The sequence below is a fragment of the Alosa sapidissima genome, chromosome 12 (genome assembly GCF_018492685.1).
Source record: "Alosa sapidissima isolate fAloSap1 chromosome 12, fAloSap1.pri, whole genome shotgun sequence".
Lineage (NCBI taxonomy): Eukaryota > Metazoa > Chordata > Actinopteri > Clupeiformes > Clupeidae > Alosa > Alosa sapidissima.
In genome coordinates, this window is record NC_055968.1 from 28,993,047 (window position 1) to 29,013,720 (window position 20,674).

At 42.4% G+C, this 20,674-nt stretch overlaps 1 protein-coding gene across 1 annotated transcript in view; it reads left to right on the plus strand.

Annotated features, from left to right (window-relative positions):
* Window positions 1–10,485: 10,485 nt before the first annotated feature.
* Window positions 10,486–20,674, plus strand: part of LOC121678548 — a 52,304-nt gene continuing 42,115 nt past the window's right edge. Inside the window, exons 1-14 of the mRNA XM_042058167.1 lie at window positions 10,486–10,522; window positions 11,610–11,631; window positions 12,332–12,531; window positions 12,804–13,064; window positions 13,711–13,980; window positions 14,231–14,497; window positions 15,287–15,556; window positions 16,151–16,417; window positions 16,533–16,796; window positions 17,324–17,584; window positions 17,951–18,211; window positions 18,698–18,958; window positions 19,217–19,477; window positions 20,299–20,559. Of these exons, the coding sequence (XP_041914101.1) occupies window positions 10,486–10,522; window positions 11,610–11,631; window positions 12,332–12,531; window positions 12,804–13,064; window positions 13,711–13,980; window positions 14,231–14,497; window positions 15,287–15,556; window positions 16,151–16,417; window positions 16,533–16,796; window positions 17,324–17,584; window positions 17,951–18,211; window positions 18,698–18,958; window positions 19,217–19,477; window positions 20,299–20,559 (3,163 nt within the window). The remainder of the gene's footprint in view (window positions 10,523–11,609; window positions 11,632–12,331; window positions 12,532–12,803; window positions 13,065–13,710; window positions 13,981–14,230; window positions 14,498–15,286; window positions 15,557–16,150; window positions 16,418–16,532; window positions 16,797–17,323; window positions 17,585–17,950; window positions 18,212–18,697; window positions 18,959–19,216; window positions 19,478–20,298; window positions 20,560–20,674) is intronic.

A 20,674-nucleotide genomic window follows, 5' to 3' on the forward strand; every position in this document is an offset into this window, starting at 1 on the left:
ATAACCTCTAGATGAGATATAACACCAGTTAAGACATGTCTTATCTTCCTCCATGCCATGGAGATGGTTCATAATCCTGTATTCCATTTGCTCTGTATTAAAACGCATTGATTTTAATATATGGCTGAAAAAAGTTAGAGCATTGAAACATTTTCAATATTACCATTTAAAATCATATTCTTGTTTAATATGACCACAATTTGACATCAACTTCACCCCTGTAGGCTGAATAGTAATTGAGATATAGCCATTTTAACCTCTTGACAGCCATTTTGGTGGCCATTTTGAAAATGACCCCTTTCCCAAGGTCAGATTTTACTAGATTTTTAGTATGTTATTTAGCATGTCCAACAGTACCAGAATCCATGAAAAAAACTTTTGTATAAATTTTTTTGACGTTGAACCCTATATTGACCCGCCTAAGAACATGTTACTATAACCCTCTCCCTGAACCATGGGCGTAGATTTAGGGTGGGACGCTAAGGACTAGTCATAATCAATATTTTAAGTTGACAAAATTGTCCCCACCAATATTTTATTTGTGCTGCTGATCATTCCGACAGCCAGCACAACAGTGAAACGTCATCATATGATTTGCTGAAAAACAGAGGACGAGAGGGAAGGGTTATCTGACATGCACGCTACAGTAGGCCTACACGCACGGCACGGAGAGTGTCAAAGCACTGTACTTGTTTGCACCGGCAGTCAAGCGAGCGGGTGTGTCAACTACAACGGTAAGTTAGGGCTGTCTGCCAATACATACCCTATCCCAAAAAAGGCCAGAGTAAAACATTGTGATATTCTCTTTGCCCTTCAGCCTGTACATGTTTGTCCCTTTTTGTGGTTTGTAGATCAGCTATGCCACCCAAAAATACGAAGCTTTTTCATTGCAGTCTAGGCAAAATAATTAGCCATACAAACTGGCAACTGGTGACCAGGCTTTCAAATGGGGATTTTACTGTGTAAAATAGCATTAGCTGTTTTTTTAGCTGCCGCACGGACAGTCACATAGGCTATAAGTCACCATCACTGACTGTTAGGCTTAATGGCCTACCAATCTTGCAGTCGCAATAAACAATGGATCCGAGACATTTTCCTGTTCCTATATTCTGTTTATGTAGGCTAATGTATTTGTGAATGTAGCCTGCACAATGCAAATAAATAAAATATAAACTGGTGCATTTCCATAGCCTAGAAATGAACATTGCGAAACACTTATCTGCTCTATGATCTCATCCCAGAAAGATTTTCTTTGATTTGTTAGTTTTTTGAACATTTATTTTATCTAATGACATAGCAAATATGATTAATTGAATCCACATATCCTTGCACTTGCGAAATTATTTTTCAGCATTCACGTTCCTCTTAAAGTGACAGGCACTCAATTAGATTTACACACCAAATGTGATGATACAGACAAGTGTAGCCTAATAATTTAAATATCAATATGATGTAATCAAATTACTAAATATGTTTAGCTATTCGTAATCATGCAGATCATAACATACTTAGCCTAAATAATGATCAATATACATTTATAGTTTATATGAATTCCAAAATATGAAAAAGAAACCTATGGCAACCATCACTTTCTATGTGTGTGTGTGTGTGTGGAGGGTCAATCAAATTCTATGATTGCCACTGATGTGAATGATCTCACAGATCACACAAACCAAATCAAATATGAAAAAATTGCAATAGTATCGAAATCGAGATTCTTCACTTGCCCTTGGTATTGAAACAATAATGTTGGTATCGTGACAACAGGAGTTGTGGATGTGAGCTGAGACCAAACCTACGCCCTTGCCCTGAACGTAACACTAGCCTCACCTCAAGTGCATTGTGTAAATGCCTGTATTGTAAGTAAAGGATAATGTATTGTCCGCCGGTAATTATCAGAAAATAAGTCCCGACAGGGAGAACAGAACCCCGACGCGCAGCGGAGGTTGCTCGTGGCGTCTCGAGTGCGTCTTCAGCTGTGCTTCATATTTGCCTCTTTGTCATTTTGCAAATGATGGTGAATAACTACTCATTGTGAGATGTATTTAGTAATATCTTTATTCTAATTATGTTTCCTATTGTAATCGTGTAATTTGTATGTTTTGCATGGATGTGCGCCGGTGTGCGTTTGTGGATGAGAGAAGCATGGTGCGTTGTGCACCTGCCCATATCACTGTTGATAATGCACTCTTAAAATAACATATAAACAACTCGCCATGGACTTCTGACCAGGTTTCTCTTGGTCAGTGGCGTAATGGGTTTTAGGTAGTGTAAGATTGAGATTTTTAGACAACTCTCCAGATCCCTCCTCAGGTCGTTAGTTGCCACACCCCTTGGCGCGTTGCTCAAAAAAGAGACGTGCAAAATAAGAATGTAAACGTTGCGCCAAGCAAACAACCCATTTTCCGCCATGCGCCAGGGTGAAAATACTGACATTAGGAAATGAGTAGGCCCATAGGATCAGTGACTGTGTGGCGCAGCACAAAAATATATAACATATCCCTTGTTAGTTGTTTTATTGCAGATATACGTACTATATTAAACAATTTTTTGTATTTAGGTTCTATTTTCTTGGACAGGCTTATACCTAAAAGGTTTTCTAATGTTAAGGTCTGTCGCAACTCAAAAATATGTTTTATCGCTTTATCAAATTCCTTCCAGAATGTTTTTAGTACTGGGCATAAGAAAAAACTAGATGTACCGCCGCCCAGTCCAGCACATTTTTTCTACAAAAATAAATCACGCTGAAAGGCCTATATGATTCTGTCTCACTAAATTGCATTATCCACAGTCAATTCTCACTGGTATCTGCTAGACAACAAGTACCAAAACATGATTAGTTCATAGATTTCACATGTAAAATTAATTTTATACAACCCCACCTCCATCTTGCCTGTTCATAATTCTGAGAAATTCTTGAATTGTGTGCATGTGTGTGTGTGTGTGTGTGTGTCTGTGTGTGTCTGTGTGTGCGTGCTTGTGTGTGTGCCTGCGTATGTGCCTGTGCCTGTGCATGCAAGCGTACATATGTCTACTGTGTGAGTATGTGTCATACGTATGATTACTGTGAATGTATGTGTGTGTGTGTGTGTGTGTATCTGTTTGTGCACATGTGTGCACATGAAATGGGTTAACATGACCCCTGGAGGCAAACATACGGAAAAAAATGGTCAAGGATTCCCGGGAATCCTTGTTGGTGTACGTCACTAAATGTACACATAAATTATTTTATTGTAAGGCCCCCCATGAACGAAAGTACACAAAACTTGGCATGCATTCGGAGGGTGTCATAATGATCCTACACTTTTCATTTTGTGCAGTTTTGACCTTGTCAGCCAGAGATATTGTGATGAAAACACCTCATTTTTTGCTTTTTCATTTTTAACTAGGTGGCGCTCTTCATGAAATAAGTGGTAATGGGATGGGTTGACATGCCCCCTTAAGACCAACATACATAAAAAAGGTGGACCTCCTAGGCCCTACGGTTCTCGAGATATTCACAGAAAACTGTCTCCGGCCACCTACAGGCCAGTTGGGGTATAGTAACATAAATTAATTTATTGTGTGGCCCCCCATGAACGGAATTCCACAAAACTTGGCGTGCATACAGAGGGTGTCATAATGATCCTACACTTCCAATTTCGTGCAGTTTTGACTATGTTAGGTCACAGATACCTTCAATTACAACACCTAATTTTTACTTTTTTGTGTTTAACTAGGTGGCGCTATACATGAAATGAGTGGTTATGGAATGGGTTGACATGGCCCCTTGAGATCAACATACAAAAAAAAAATGGTCCTCCTAAACCCTACGGTTTTCGAGATATTCACAGAAAACTGTGTCTGCCCTACCCTCCTTTCGGGGGTCCAGTCCAGCGGGGGGGCTACAGATCAAAACGAAAAACGATGGTTCCATGCTATCCATGTGGGGTTACATGCCCACCAAGTTTCGTGTACCCCGGTCTTTCAGTGTCCCGGGAATCATTGACGGAAATTTTAAAAAAAATAAATAAAAAAATAAATAAATAAATAAATAAATAAATCTGACTGGGTAGGGCAGACACAGTTTTCTGTGAATATCTCGAAAACCGTAGGGTTTAGGAGGACCATTTTTTGTATGTTGATCTCAAGGGGCCATGTCAACCCATTCCATAACCACTCATTTCATGTATAGCGCCACCTAGTTAAACACAAAAAAGTAAAAATGAGGTGTTGTAATTGAAGGTATCTGTGACCTAACATAGTCAAAACTGCACGAAATTGGAAGTGTAGGATCATTATGACACCCTCTGTATGCACGCCAAGTTTTGTGGAATTCCGTTCATGGGGGGCCACACAATAAATTAATTTATGTTACTATACCCCAACTGGCCTGTAGGTGACCGGAGACAGTTTTCTGTGAATATCTCGAGAACCGTAGGGCCTAGGAGGTCCACCTTTTTTATATATGTTGGTCTTAAGGGGGCATGTCAACCCATCCCATTACCACTTATTTCATGTATAGCGCCACCTAGTTAAAAATTAAAAAGCAAAACATTACGTGTTTTCATCACAATATCTCTGGCTGACAAGGTCAAAACTGCACGAAATTAAAAGTGTAGGATCATTATGACACCCTCCGAATGCATGCCAAGTTTTGTGTACTTTCGTTCATGGGGGGCCTTACAATAAAATAATTTATGTGTACATTTAGTGACGTACACCAACAAGGATTCCCGGGACACTGAAAGACCGGGGTACACAAAACTTGGTGGGCATGTAACCCCACATGGATAGCATGGAACCATCGTTTTTCGTTTTGATCTGTAGCCCCCCCGCTGGACTGGACCCCCCGAAAGGAGGGTAGGGCAGACACAGTTTTCTGTGAATATCTTGAGAACCGTAGGGCCTAGGATGACCAATTTTTTACGTATGTTTGCCTCCAGGGGTCATGTTAACCCATTCCATGTGCACACATGTGCATAAACTGATACACACGCACACACATACATTCACAGTAATCATATGTATGACACATACTCACACAGTAGACATATGTACGCATGCATGCACATGCACAAACACACATACGCAGGCAAACACACAAGCACGCACACACACACACACACACACCCACACACATAAACATAAACGTGTACACGCACACATGCACACAATTCAAGAATTTCTCAGAATTATGAACAAGCAAGATGGGGGTGGGATTGTATAAAATGAATTTTACATGTGAAATCTATGAACTAATCATGTTTTGGTACTTGTTGTCTAGCAGATACCAGTGAGAATTGAGTGTGGATAATGCAATTTAGTGAGACAGTTAGAATCATATAGGCCTTTCAGCGTGATTTATTTTTGTGGAAAAAATGTGCTGGACTGGGCAGCGGTCATATTTTGTACCGCTCTGCGGTACATCTAGTCTTATATAATCCCAATCAACCAAAGTACGACGGCGTCAGTTTGTTGATTTACACGCAGTTTCTTAAATTCATCTCGTGACCTTCTCCAATTGTTCGTTTGGCTTGTAAAGGCCTCTTTGTAGTAAATCCTTTTGAGCTTGTTCTGTGTTCCTGTAGATTGCTGTAGTTCCATCCGAGTTGAAAACCTTAAATTTTGCTGGAGACAGAATATGTGATTTGAGCTGCAGCTTTTTTAGTTGCTCCCGTAGAAATGTATATTCCGCTGTTGTTTCACCTTTGTCGTGAAGTCATGGTCCATATATATGCGTGTATCAGAGGATCTCCTTCTTAGACCAGGCAGCCTTAAGCACTTCTTTCTTTCCATTGTAGTTTGCGAAGTTAACAATAACTGGTCTTAAGAGTCCTTCCTTTCGTTGACCAATTCTATGTGCCCGAGCGATTGGCAGCTCATTTTCAATGAACAAGACGTCTCTGCATAGTTTTTGAATAAACGTAGTCATGTCGTCACCTTCACTGTTTTCAGCTATGTTATACATGCAAACGTTGTTTTGTCTGGATTTATTTTCAATGTAGTCCATCTGTTCACTCATCTCGTCAATGCGGGTTTGTAGAGATTTGATTTCGTTTTTATATTTAAAAGTTTCGTCTTCTTGTTCACTTACCCTGGTCTCTAGTTCAGAGGTTCTCTTCGTCGGTTTTGATTTTTGGTTTCACTCTTCATCATTACAGCCTCCCTCACACTTGCACAATGTGGTACAGCAAAGTCCAGCTCAGTGGCACTTACAGTTGCCCATACAGGCAACCACACAGCCACAGTTGAGGAGGAGTGAGCATCCCTTACTTGCATATTCCAGATCTGTCCAGTATGGCACCCAGACTTTGGTTCTGTCATTCCATTCCCAACCCCACTCACTAATTCCTTTAGATCTGTAGATTCCTTGTATCAAACAAAGTAGTGAAAATACATTATACAACAATTTAAGACTAAAGGAAGCTGAGATATAACCTTTTCTCTTTTCGGCGGGGGCCATTTTGGATTTTATGGATAACTGCCACTAGGGGGGCCACCCCAATTTGTATCCATGGATTTTTGAAAACCTTAGGCCTATACCTAACACCCTGGCAAAAATCAAAAACCTATCCAGAAGTGCCCAATTTTCATGAATTGCATCCTAGCTATAATTAAAGGAACCATTATGTAAGATTGTGGCCAAAACTGGTACTGCAATCACTTTCAAATTACTGTAGAGCGGTGTATCCCCTCTCCCTCCCCCCTGACTTGAGGTTGCCAACCCGGATGCCGAAACACTGCAGACTATGTGATTAGCAGATAGGTAGAGGGTGGCGCATAAGGCCAAAACATGACATGACACAACACAACATCAAGGGTTGTTTTAGGACATGTTTGTGCATGCCTGTAGGCAGCACTCTGAAGTAGTCAAAGGCGATTCAAAACGAGTCAGAAAAGTTGAGACAGGACCAATCGTCAAAATTTCGGTGTCCACCACTCTAGTTCATCCAAAACAAACCAGAAAAGGGACTCAGAGTGCTAAATACCAGAATTTTCCTTTAAGTAAGGGATAATGGGACAACACTCCATTAGATTATCCGAAAATAAATGCACGTTCGAGGTTGTAATGCGGCCACGACGCGCAGCAGAGTTTTACTGGCCATTACAACCTCGAACGTGCGTTTATTTTTTCGGATAATCTAATGGAGTGTCGTCCATTAGAAGCGAATGGGAGAGTGAGCAGGGGTGGGATCCGGAAAGGACCACGGGGCGGGAATCGAACCCTGGTTACTGGCGTATGGTAGCGCCACAGCTGGGGCCTCCGTTCGTTCTTCTAATTCCTTTAGTTTTCTGGTAGACGCTCTGTTTGCTGAGGGCTTACCTCAGTCCCGGACCTCTCCTGGACCACAGGAAAATACCTGAACTCTAACTTTATTTGTCAAAGGAGAAATGATAAACTGCTCGTGTTTGATATCATTTTTAAGGTCTCCATGTCAGAAATACAGTATTTAGAAGTCAGTTGTAGAACAGTAAAGTTAATGCGTATGATGTTTCTGTAATATTCGATGCATTCTCTGATGGGATGCGCCAACACTCCCTGCTCTCAGATAACAGAGATGCCCTGGTGATTTAGAGGTTTTCCAGAATGCTATTTACATGTTAATTCTGCTAAGTTGTTTTTGGATAAAAGAGGAGATCCTTCTCGCCTCTCGCTCTTCTCTTTCCTTTGGCTCTTGATTTCTATTGCTGTTGGCGGGAGGTCACGCTGACCTCCCAGCCTTGCTCTCTCTCCCTCTCTTTCCTTTTCTTTCTCTCTTTCCCTTTCTCTCGCCTTACTTTTGGGTTTGGTCTGTATTTTACTTTATGTTTCATGAATTGTTTTATCAGGTGTATTTGACATTACATATAAGTTTGTTGTTTGGTTAAGCTTACTTTGTTCCTTTGTTACAGTATGTTTACCTACCTGAGTTTAACTTTACATTCAACATAAGTGATATTGGTCACATTTACCTTTATGGTTTACTGATTAATAAATTGTTAATTCACCCACCAATTATATATCTCTCTTCTTATATGCAATGCCAATACTCTGCTATAGTTGATAAGCTAGCCTACTTGGTAATTATTCGAGGTCGAGTTCTTAATTTTATGGAGTCAGATTAATTGTGGTTTCTCGTAATATTACCATTGCTTCACCAGTCTGTCCTATTGTTCAATACACGTGTAGGCCTAAACCTTGGATGTCAACGCAATTCTCCTTGTGAGAACATATCATACCTTCTCCTTTCAGTGGTGTCCCGACACCGTGATTGTTATGATGTGATGAACCTTATAATTCTGAATTTGGTGAGTAGATTTAAAACTTCTTGAAGATGTGTAGTAAAATGTGCACACATTATTGACGTTAAAATTTCACCAAAAACATTCAGAAACCGGGAAACGGACAAATATTATCAATGCTTTGAATGTTTCTGTGCATGCATGGGGGTGTCTGTAGATGGGTGTGCATAGCATTCATTCATTCCTGCAGGCGCCCCTGTGGCCATGCATGCGCCCTTAAAATAGCATCTGAATAAAGCGCCATTGACTTTACACTATGTTTTTCCTGGTCTGTGGCGGAATTGTTTTCTGAATCTGCAAAATAGCACCAGGGAACGTTTGCCCTGGAACACGCCTCCTCTTTTTGCTGAACAGCCCCTGGGAACGCAAGTTCATTTCCTAATTTAATGACGTGCGTCTGTGGAGGGAAAATTCCGCTGTGCGTCCAATGCAAATGATACATGCGCCAGTGTACAAAGTCAATTGCACTACGTGCAAGATAGAGCCCTTAGTCTCGTTACGTCTGACGAAATTAAAACTAGGCCAACGTAATTTTCATTGTGAGGAGTGCTTTGTGCCCTGTCCTTTTAGTTCATATAATCGAATCCCTGAGACGCGGCACCAAAATGGATATAAAACCCTGACCCACTTAAAAAGATTGAAGAATGTGTCACATCCGCCACATTAATTACAGTAATGAGATACCATGTTTCTTTGAACCAGTGAAATTATGTCTTTTAGGGGTGGTTTGCAAACAGAAGGTTAAACTCATCCATGCCATATTTGATTGATGCTGAATATTACAGTAATTTGACTCTATACTCACTGGACAGTGAAATGCAGCATTCCGATTAAACAGTTGCGGAAAGTGTCAAAGGAAAATCCTGCTAACTTATATTCTTGTTGCAATTCACATTGAGAAGATTGGGAAGTTTATAGATTACATGTTTTTGTAGTTTTCAGTATAAGAAAGGTTTCCAATAATGGCTGACTGATTGACTGTAAACCTTCCTTTTACAGTTATATAACTGTTATATAACCATTATGTATCCAGTTTGTATAACAAACCGGTATTATCATAGCAATTAAGCTGTCATAAAGATATAGCTCTCAAATTGCAAATAATCCTCCTAAGCCTGTCAGGAAGACACAAAATGCAACTGGGGAAATTATACCAAACTCTTAATGTTAAGGGGGGAAAACAATAAAAACCATTCATTTTGATATGATATCTATGATATACTTTGTTTCACTACTGTCAATATTACTATGGGCTAACAAAAGTCCCTCCCATGACATGTTGCAAAACATGTCAATTTAATTGATGTCACCAATAGCTTGCTAAATTTGACCAATAGCCATTTCGTTAGCCACTGAGAAAATTACTGATATTACAGATACTTAACTTCACACATACATTAAGAGAGAGAGAGAGAGAGAAAGAGAGAGAATGATTCTGATGGACACAAAAAAACTGTTTTTGAAACTTCACACCACTTGTCCTTTTTCACATCTATTGAAAAGCCTCTTTTGTGTGCGCAGCAGCTTGGGTTTCCAGACCGGCTCGGAAGGGCTCATCTCTTTCATGTTAACTTCCTTTCCTCTTATGCACTGTCAGGAACCAGAGGTGGTGATTCTTTGAAAGGTCCTTTCAGACCCACCCACCTGCAGTCCATGTCAAATGCACTTCAAAACACAAGTACACGGAAATAGGTGGAATGAGTGACACAAATAAGTAACAGCACCTAAAACGAGTTTAGACAAAAATGTCTACGAACGGCAGTTTCAGAGGCAGTGGGTTGACACAAAAACATTTGGTACATACCGTATCTGTTAGCCAGGAGTCCCACTTTCCACGCAGCTCCACCCAAATCATTATCCTGGCATTGCAGGTCATCTCTACTGTTCTTGGGTATTGTTGCCTCAGAAAAGAGGAGAGACAACGGCAGAGGTGAATTCATATCCATAGGTTGCTATCTCAGTGTGCTGCTGAGATACAAACAGGGCAATAGATAAGCTTGGACACAATTGACTGTTTTCAGACCAAGATTGTAGGTCAAATAATGGCAATCTGGGTCGTGAATGGGTGTCTGTGTGATATTGTGGGTTATATCCCATCTCTTGTTCAGTAAACTTCAAAACGAAGACCTTTCAAAGTCCACCACAAATTCTTAGAAGACAACAATGTCCACAGTGTCAGATATGACATGTTTAGTGTCGGTCTAGATGATGACACTAAACATGCCTGTCCTTAAAATTCCAAACTGTAGGGTAGAAGGTACTGCATTTCTTCTTAATTCAAAGGACAAACCCAGGTCCCCAAAGAAATATTGAGCCATATGTGATCTCTTTACACAACACATTCAGTATTATCTGATATTAGCCAAATGCTGCCCCCCCCCCCTCCACAAAATAGAAATGGAAAAGAGCTGCTATGCTACAGGAATTTAGAGATCTCTTTCTACAGGCTGCTGTCGGTGCATTCCCTCTATAATGTAACAAAGTTATGTTCATACTTTGTTGCAAAAGACTATATTTAGTTCCCAATCCCAATGATTGCTTTTTGACCTCTGATAATATTTCCCTTTCTCTTTAGGGATTTTGATATGCCCATTTTATTCTTTTCACCTAAATGACCAATGTCATTTTAGGGAAACAATCTCAGTCCCAGCAAAAGCATTTTTTTATGTTTTATGATAATGCTTTGATACTGGATTTAAATGTGAATGTTCTCAGAGTGGATTGAAATGCCTCATATTCTTGTTCATCAGCTATCATTGGCTAGGATGACCTATTACAGTTATTACATCACTCATTCAGTTCACTTTGTTCATTGTGTATTGCAGCGAATCATGTCATGGGGGAACATTCTTTAATATTCACACAGTGAAAACTCATATCACCAACAGGTTCTCTGTGGTTGCTGGTACAGGTAGCCTACCTGTCTTTCTGTTCCCCTTCTCTCCATCATTCTTCCCTTAGCCACCCCTCTCTTCTCTTCTCACAGCAGGGCAGCGCCTAAGGGAATTGGCAGATCCTCTGGCCTCGTTTGGGGCACTGGGATTGGCTCCCAGGGCTGTAGCTCAAAATAATCCAGTACACCTTTTGTGTTAGACTGCCTTGTATACAACTAATTGAAAGCCTCCCTTCATTGTCAAAGATGGAATTGTTGGGAGCATTAGGGCTTTCTATGATATTGGCATCTCTGACTCAGGTAAATGCCTTCTTATATGCTTATTGCTGTCGTATACAGAGGCAGAGTGATGTGGAGTGCTGAGATATACATTTTGTTGTTGTAAATGTTGGTACGACTCTCATATTAGACACAAATGTGGCCTCATGCTTTGATTCTGATCCTTTCACAGATTCCATATTCTCAGGCACAAGGTGAGTTGCAATCTTTCATTCCCTCAAAAGATATTGAGAGCTCTTGTAAGACATATCAGTTGAGTACATGTGGAGATTCCTAGTGAGTAAGGTGAACTGGACATTCTTGGTTAAGTTCTTGGTTAATCTCAGCAGTGCTAATGGATAGAGCCCTCATGATTTTTTGTGGACACAACTGGACTTGATCTCTGCAGTGTTCTACTGGGCATGTACATATTTCTATAGATTATTGTCACATACATCGGTATGAGGAAATTACTGGAATAATGAATGGATGACATACACTAAACAAACAAATGAGAAGAATCTGTTATAGATGTGAATAACATATAATAAATGTTAATATTACCTTAATATGACAACAAAATACTAGTTGGGACTGGTAATACAGTAATTTCCTGTGTATTAGCCGCATTGTGTATAAGCCGCAATATAAGCCGCAGGACAGTGTTTTATGCAAGATAAAAGAAACAAAACCATATTAATACCATATTAACTGCCCCCGTGTATTATTAACCTCATAGCTGAAGAAATTTTGCAAAATCAATGTATAAGTTAATAGTTGGGAAATTTCGGCTAATAGCGGATAATAGTTGGGAAATTACGGTAACACACATGCTATGATGTGATTTCTTTCAGAATGTCCTATCACATCAATCTCCTCCCCTGACGCATCCTCACTCCTGGTCAAATGGAACAGTTATAATGAAGCATCAAATTACTTTTTAGACCTGCGGGTGGTAAACACCAGTGGTGTTGCCCCAGTGGTGGTCACAGTGCCTGGCGGGAGCACTCAGAAGATTGTGCAAGGTCTCAGGCCTGGGACCACTTACAGTGTTACACTTAAAGTATTTAAGTTTTACTATGTGCTGTGTCAGGACACAAAAACAGCTATCACAGGTAAGCATTCTTTCTCTATTCTTCTCATCATTTTCTCATGAAAAACAGGATAACACATCATGCCTTAAAACCTTTATAGCACTGATAGATGCCCTTACTAACCAAACTGGTTATTAGCGGTATATCCTCTGAGAATACATTCCCCATTGTAATCAAAAATTACTCTAAACACCTTGAGACATCCATCAGCTAATATCAATTTCAACCAGCACCAAAAGATTCTGAATATGATATGAACGGAGAGTCCTCTTGCTGTCTCTCTCAATGTTCAGTGCCAGGCACATCTCAGATAACCTTTTCAAAGGCGATATCCAGCACAGCTATCCAGGTGGAGTGGGCCCAAGTGACCACTGCAAAGTATTACTTCTTGCTGGTGAACTCCTCGGAAACTGGGCAAAGATATAACTTCACCTTTACTGGGCTGTCTGCGTTGGTGAGGAACCTACAGCCATCCACCGCCTACAGCTTCTACGTTGACACAGTGAACGCGGCTGGGACTGGTGGAAGGAGCCGAGTGCGGACAATCTCAACATGTGAGTCGGACACAGAAGAACTCTCATAACATTATACACCATGATGTCATCTGATGTGATTTATGGTCAAGTTACAATTTCTGTATTGCATTCTGATTTGGAAATATGTGCATTTGAATTGTCATAGACAGCTGCTCAATTTTAAAGGTAACACTTTACTTGACAGTAACACCTAACCCTAAGAGTGACATGACACTGTCATGGACATATGACACTGTCATGACACATGAACCCTAACCCTAATCCTAACCTTTAACCCTGACCCTAACCCTAACCCTAAACCGACTTGTTATGACAAAAAATGAAAAAATGAAAATGAATGTCACTTAATAACAGAAGCGTTATGTCATAAACGTTTATGACTTGTTTATGACACATTCATGACAGTGTCATGTCACTCTTATGTCGATACTGTCAAGTAAAGTGTAACCATGACATGTAAGAGATGCCAGAGATTGCTTGAGTGAATGTTCACTCTGTTAAACTAACTTTTAATTAACTTATAATTAACTGATAATTAAACTATCGCAAATGATTACAGAATTCATAGTTTACCCACCTATTATTTTACCACCATTAACACGAACAGGCTACTTGTGGTAGAATAACTGATGGGTAGATAACCACACCTGTCCTGTGTCTGCAGTGGTGCAGCCACCAGGGGGCATCAGAGCTGTGCAGACGGGCAGCCGCACAGCCCGCATCAGCTGGGAGTCGGTGGAGAGGGTCCTGCTGTATGAGGTGGTCATCGCAGATGTCAGCGACCCCAGAAATGTTCCCGTCCAAATGAGCGTGTCCTCCACGACGCTGGACGTGCAAAACATTCTACCCTGCTCGTCCTACCAGATCTCGGTCTCTTCCATCAACACCTTCCTGGAGCCTGGAGAGGCCAACAAATACACTTACACAACAAACAGTGAGCATGGCACCTGGCATCATAACTGGTCTAAATACATAGTCCTTGTTGGCTAATGAGGTGTAAGCCTACTATAGTGACAGTTAAACTAACCAGGAAGAAGTAATGTGTAACTTCGATGATTATCACATCTGAAGCCAACCCCCCCCCCCTCTCTCTCTCTCTCTCCGTCTTTATCTATCTAACTATCTGTGTGTGTGTGTGTGTGTGTGTGTGTGTGTTTGTGTGTGTGTGTGTTTGTTGTATCCAGAGCTGAATCCAGTCACATCAGTCTCTGTGGACTACAGCTGTGCCAACAGCTCAGCGCTGGTGTCGTGGGGGGCTGTTTTTGAGGCTGACAACTATCGAGCAAAGGCCAGGGGCAGCAATGGCAGCCTGGTGCTCTGTACCTCCCAAGGTACCAGCTGTAGGCTGGAGGGGGTGCCCTGTGGGCAGAACTATGAGGTGCAAGTCACCGCCATCTCTGGGAACTGCGAGAGTGTGGCCAGTAACAACGCCAGTGCATATTTCCACACGGGTGAGTGCTGGTGAAAACATACATGCAATAACCTCATGTGCTAGTTATACACACACAAGCTACAATGGTTTATTGGCAGATGCCTGTAAAATATATGGTGTTTTCATAATTGAACCACACAGTCTCCTTTTAGTGTACAGATAGATGGCACTATAATAAACCATTAGCCTTTTAGCACCCCCCAACACACACACACATACAGTACACACAATACACACATACTGTACACACACACACACACATCCTCAATCAGATATCTGATCTGTGTAACATATTCCTTTTGTTACATTGTTGGAAAGATTAGTTTGACTAGAAGGTGTGAGTGTTCTTTCTCTCATCCAGATGACCTAGTTCACTGCTTTTGAAAACCCATCTCCCGAGACAAAAAATGAGGCTGAACTGTTGTTTGGACACCCATTTTTAAGTGAACTTTATAGCCTTAATACTGGGTTATAGCACAGGGAGGGGCCCTTGTCCCAAGTCAAGTGCATGGTCCCTGTGTGATTTTGAACTAAGAAATGGCCTAAACAGATTAGTTCCAAAACAATCTACAAAGGAGGTGGAGCCACAGATAAATATCACTGTTACTTTGTAAATCATCACTTATTTACTTGTTCGGCATGTGTTTTTTTTTTTTACCATCAAATCTAAAGTCAAACCCCATCTCTCTGATCACCGGTGATGTTACATTACAGCACTCACAGATGAATCTATCTAGAGTTTTATTTCTCCTTGACCCATTCTTAGATGCTTTGACCTTTAACCTTTGACCTCAAACTAAATCCACAGTTCCATGCCCCCCTTCTAACGTGACGCTGTTCCGGGAGTGCTCCAGCAACGTCATTATCTTCTCGTGGAAGCCAACCAATAACACAGGGATCTACCGAGCGCGTGGAGAGAGCAAAGGGCTAGAGGATCTGCACTGCCTGACCACTGAGACGTCCTGCTTTTTCACCAACACCGTCTGTGGCCACCTCTACACCTTTACCGTCTATGCAGCAGTCAGTGCCAGTGGCAACTGCAGAAGCGCAGAAAGTTATTCGGTCAGCGTGCGCACAGGTACTAAATAGCTCTCTCTCTCTCTCTCTCTCTCTGTGTGTGTGTGTGTGTGTGTGTGTATGGTGGTGGTCAATATATGAATTTACTGCTTGTCTGTACTTGATTCATCTATGACACTTCCCCTCACTTTCACACATTGCTATCAAAAACACAAGACGGTTCTGTTTCTCCCAGGTACTATGAGTTCAGTCTTACCCAAACAGTAAATCAGTACGGCACAGGTGCATCTCTGCCCTGCCCAGACTGAGAGATTAAAGGCTCAGGAAACCATTGCCATTTTTTTTGTACTTAATTAGTTGATTAGAGCTCTTCTCAGGTCGGCATTTCTGTATTGTAAATTAAATATTTAACTTTATGTGTAATGAATCTAGATTTTATGAAATAATTTTTTTCATGATATTCAATTTTTTTTAGATGCACCTGTATTTTAGTATGATAACCATCATTTAATATATACACACAACTATCCAAAATATCTAAAAGTAAAGAAACTAGTGCCTCTACCTGGGTGAACATCCACACAAACTGTTGAATGCTTTTCCCCGTGCCACGGACAAATATGTCAGTTTTCTGCCTTTCTGTATCTCCTTATAGCTCCGTGTCAGCCACAGAACCTGCGTACCGCTGCTGCGTGTAATTCCAATGTCCTGACCAGCACATGGGACATGGCGGACGGGGCAGTTTCATATGTCGTGGAGGCCTTTGGGAATAAAAATAGCATCTCCGACTACAACTGCAGTTCCTCTACAACCAGCTGTGCCATGCCAGGAGTGACCTGTGGAGAGAGTCTCACCACCTACATCACTGCGTTTGACAATGAGTGCCCAAGCGAGCGAAACCTAGGCGAGGTGGCTGAAACCGGTAGGGACAAAATCAGTCCGTCAACCAATCAGACAATAAGCCGATAGATCACATCAATCACTTACAGTCAGTTACACACTTTTGGCTAATTGTTGTGTCACTTTTTTTTTGCCAGTACCCTGTGTACCCAAGAATGTTTCCGCGGTATTTGAGTGTGGGTCAGACTCCATCACGCTTAGGTGGGACTTTGCCCCAGGGGCGATCTTTTATATGGGCACGGCCATGGATGGCAGTGGTGTTGAGCACACATGCAAACCTACTTTGAAAACACACTGTGTGATCCAGGGCCTGCGCTGTAGCACCGCCTACAATGCCTCCCTCATTGCCTCCAACGGGGAGTGCAACACATCCCGCAGTGAGGTCGTGTCTGTGGAGACAGGTACAGCGCAGTCGTCAAATCATCCACACACACACACACACACACACACACTCACTCACTCACTCACTCACTCACTCACTCACTCACTCACTCACTTACACACACACACACACACACTCACTCACTCACCACACACACATACACACACACACACACACACACACACACACACACACACACTCACTCACTCACCCACAACACACACACACACACACACTCACTCACTCACCACACACACACACACACACACACACACCTACCACACACACACACACACACTCACTCACTCACTCACTCACTCACTCACTTACAGACACACACAGACAGACAGACAGACAGACAGACAAACACACACACACACACACACTCACTCACTCACTCACTCACTCACTCACTCACTCACTCACACACACACACACACACACACACACACACACACACACACACACACACATACATAGCCTCTACTGTATGTTTACACACAGTGCTCTCATTTCAACGTGTCTGACCATCTTTATGTCCCTTAGCCCCCTGTCCCCCAGAGAACATTTACGCCCAGCTGGACTGTGCATCTAATCACGCTCTGGTGAAGTGGGCATCCCGGGCAGATGTGTTTTCATACACAGCCTCTCTGGTTGACCAATCAGGAGCCTTGCTTAGCTGCAGCACTACCAACAACCAGTGCAGAGTGACGGACCTCAGGTGCGGACAGGTGTATGATGTCAGTGTCACGCACCATGATGGAGTTTGTCCCAGCATGCCATCCAAGGCATTCCAGATGAATTCAGGTGAGCCACTGTACAGCTGCAAACACTTCGTTGTGACTGAGGACTATGGAGTGTTGTTGTGACATAACAGCGCCACATGTCCAATCCAAACAACTCTACAATGCATCACCTCCATGGACATGTCATCAATGAATTTATTCACCCAACTCTCTCACAAACACTTACACATGCACATGCACATACACATGCACATACACATACACATACACATACACATACACATACACATGCACATGCACATACACATGCACATGCACATACACATACACATACATCTCCATTCACACACTCATGAAGGCACACACACCTCATTTGATTCTCATTGTTTCCATCTGTCACTCTGATCTCCCCACTTTTCTCTCCCAGTGCCCTGTGGCCCAGAAAATGTGCACACCCAGATGAATTGTGGGACAGGTGTTTTGACGGTCAGCTGGGACGCCACCGAGGGGGCAGAGGCCTACATCGTTGTTGTCGCCTACGACGATGGTGAGCGACTGCAGATCAACACCACGAAACCCCAGACTACTGTAGAGTCGCTGAGCTGTGGGGGGTCGTACACGGTGGAAGTGATGTCATACAATGGCAGTTGCCTCAGCATGCCAAGCCAGTCAGTACTGGTCAGAGAAGGTGAGACTCGTTCTCTCTCTCTCTCTCTCTCTCTCTCTCTCTCTCTCTCTCTCTCTCTCTCTTTCATACACACACACGCTCACATACTAAGCCAAGATAAACACATAACATTTTTCAAGTGTTACCTGTATAGAGGATATATTCTCCACAGAGGATCTATCACTGCTACACATGTTTTACTGAATTAAACTGTAATAACACAGTTTTGTGCCTATAAATCCAACATACATACAATCTAGTTTGTGAATATTATACAAGTGAACATTAGTAGTTAGATCCCAAAATTAACCCTTAAAGGTGTAGGTTTTTGACATTCTAAGTTCCGCAACAGTTGAAGGTTCTAAAATTCTATGTTGAATTCAATGAACCCAGATATTCTTTAGAACGTTCATTTCCCAACATTCCCGTCACACCAGTGTGACGGTACTCCTTTAAGGGTTAATGAAATGTCCCATGCCTAAACCTTGGTATGTGCCTGCCTTGCAGTGCCCTGTGTTCCCACCAACGTGACTGCTCAGCGGACCTGTGGGGAAAGCGCAGTCACAGTAATGTGGCGAGCTAGCAAGGGAGCGCTGTATTACACTGCCGTCGCCATGGGTGACAGTGGCCACAGGTCAGAGTGTAGGTCCAACGGCACGCAGTGTGACATCAGTGATCTAGAATGTGGGCAGGTGTATAATGTTACCGTGATGGCAGAAGACAACTCTTGCCCCAGCCTACCAAGCGATGAGGTCATACTGCGGGCAGGTAAGTACGAATACATTAGTGACAACACTTGTTTATGTAGAAGTGCATTCTCAGCGTGTTAATGTTACTTCTGAAGTGTTTCTTGACACCTTTTTATGTCTTTTGCTTATACAGCTCTGTACTACCCAACAATCATTTTTCTTCCATCTATACGGAACCTCAGAATAATAGCTCGGGAGTGGATTGATTGTAACGGTGATTGCATCTGTGCTGAGATCTCTTGTCTCTTGTCTCATGTTTTTTCTGTGTTCGCTGCAGTGCCCTGTGCTCCCACTGGTGTGAGGGCCCAGGTGAGTTGCGATGACAATGATGCTACGCTATCCTGGGATGCCAGTCCGAATGCAGTGGGTTACACAGGCACAGCCGTGGGCATGGATGGGCACAGGGTGCCCTGTGATGCAGTGACTGCGGGCTGCCAGCTGGGGGCACTGCTCTGTGGACAGATGTATACCTTCACAGTGTTTGCCACGGATGGCAGTTGTGAGAGCCCCAACAGTACAGAGTATCGATTCGAGACAGGTATCAGAGATTATCACACATGCATACATGCAACCATACATGCAAAACACACACACACACACACACACACACACACACACACACACACACACACACACACACACACACACACACACACACACTATACAGTAACATGCATATACAAACACAAAGCAGACACCCACCACAGTGTAACACACCCATGAATGAGCACACTGTAATTATTAGTTATCATACTTTAGTATACGGCTCTTCACAATGCTAGTAGAACGCTCCATTGACTTGAATGGGATTTCCCAACGTTCTACGGTAAAATAAATTCATGTAATTACCGCTGCAAACATATAATTACCGCTGTCAATGGCAACGGGTTTTGTGCTGCTGATCATATCACTCCGCAAGTATTCCGGTCACTTCTTGCATTGGAACTTCATTCAAAAGTGAAAGCAGACGGTTGATCAGCTGTGTTCTAAAGAATGTTTGAATCAAGTTCAGCGTGTGTTGCGAACTATTTGTTTCTCAGCAAAAGCCACGACGAAACGGTAACAATTAAGTGTAAAGAGACATATCGTGGAGTTTATTTTGTCGTTTTGGCAAGTAGCCGTATAATAAGCGGGATAATGTATAGAACGCCGGTCATTTTGGGAAAATAAGTCCCTTCAGGGCGAAACAAGACTGCTCCGCTGACGCGTCGGGGTCCGGTTCGCCCTGTCAGGACTTATTTTCCCCATAATGACCGGCGTTCTATACATTATCCCTTACATAATTTAGAAATGTATTCATTCTCCTCCATCTTTTACTCATAAGTCTTGACCTTTGACCTTTCATGTGTTCTCCCTCAGCACCCTGTGCGCCAGAGAGCATGGAGACCTCTTTGTCCTGTGACACCAACGCCCTGGAAGTGAGCTGGGCTCTGGGTGGTGCCGGTCTACTCTACAACGCCACTGTGAGTGCTGGAGGTGTCACTGGGCTCTCCTGCAGTTCTTCGAGTTCCAGCTGCGTCGTGGATGGCCTTGACTGCGGCCGAAACTACACCGTGACTGTCACAGCAGCCAACAGCTACTGCACTGGGCCTGTCAGTGCACCACAAATGGTTCAGACAGGTATGATTCCTGTTTTTGCCAGTATTTGTAAAACTGAAAATGTAAATAAAAAGCTCTCAAAATCCCTGTGCACAGCCCTTCTTCCTCCAGTTCACGCCAAATAAAGTCAGCAAAA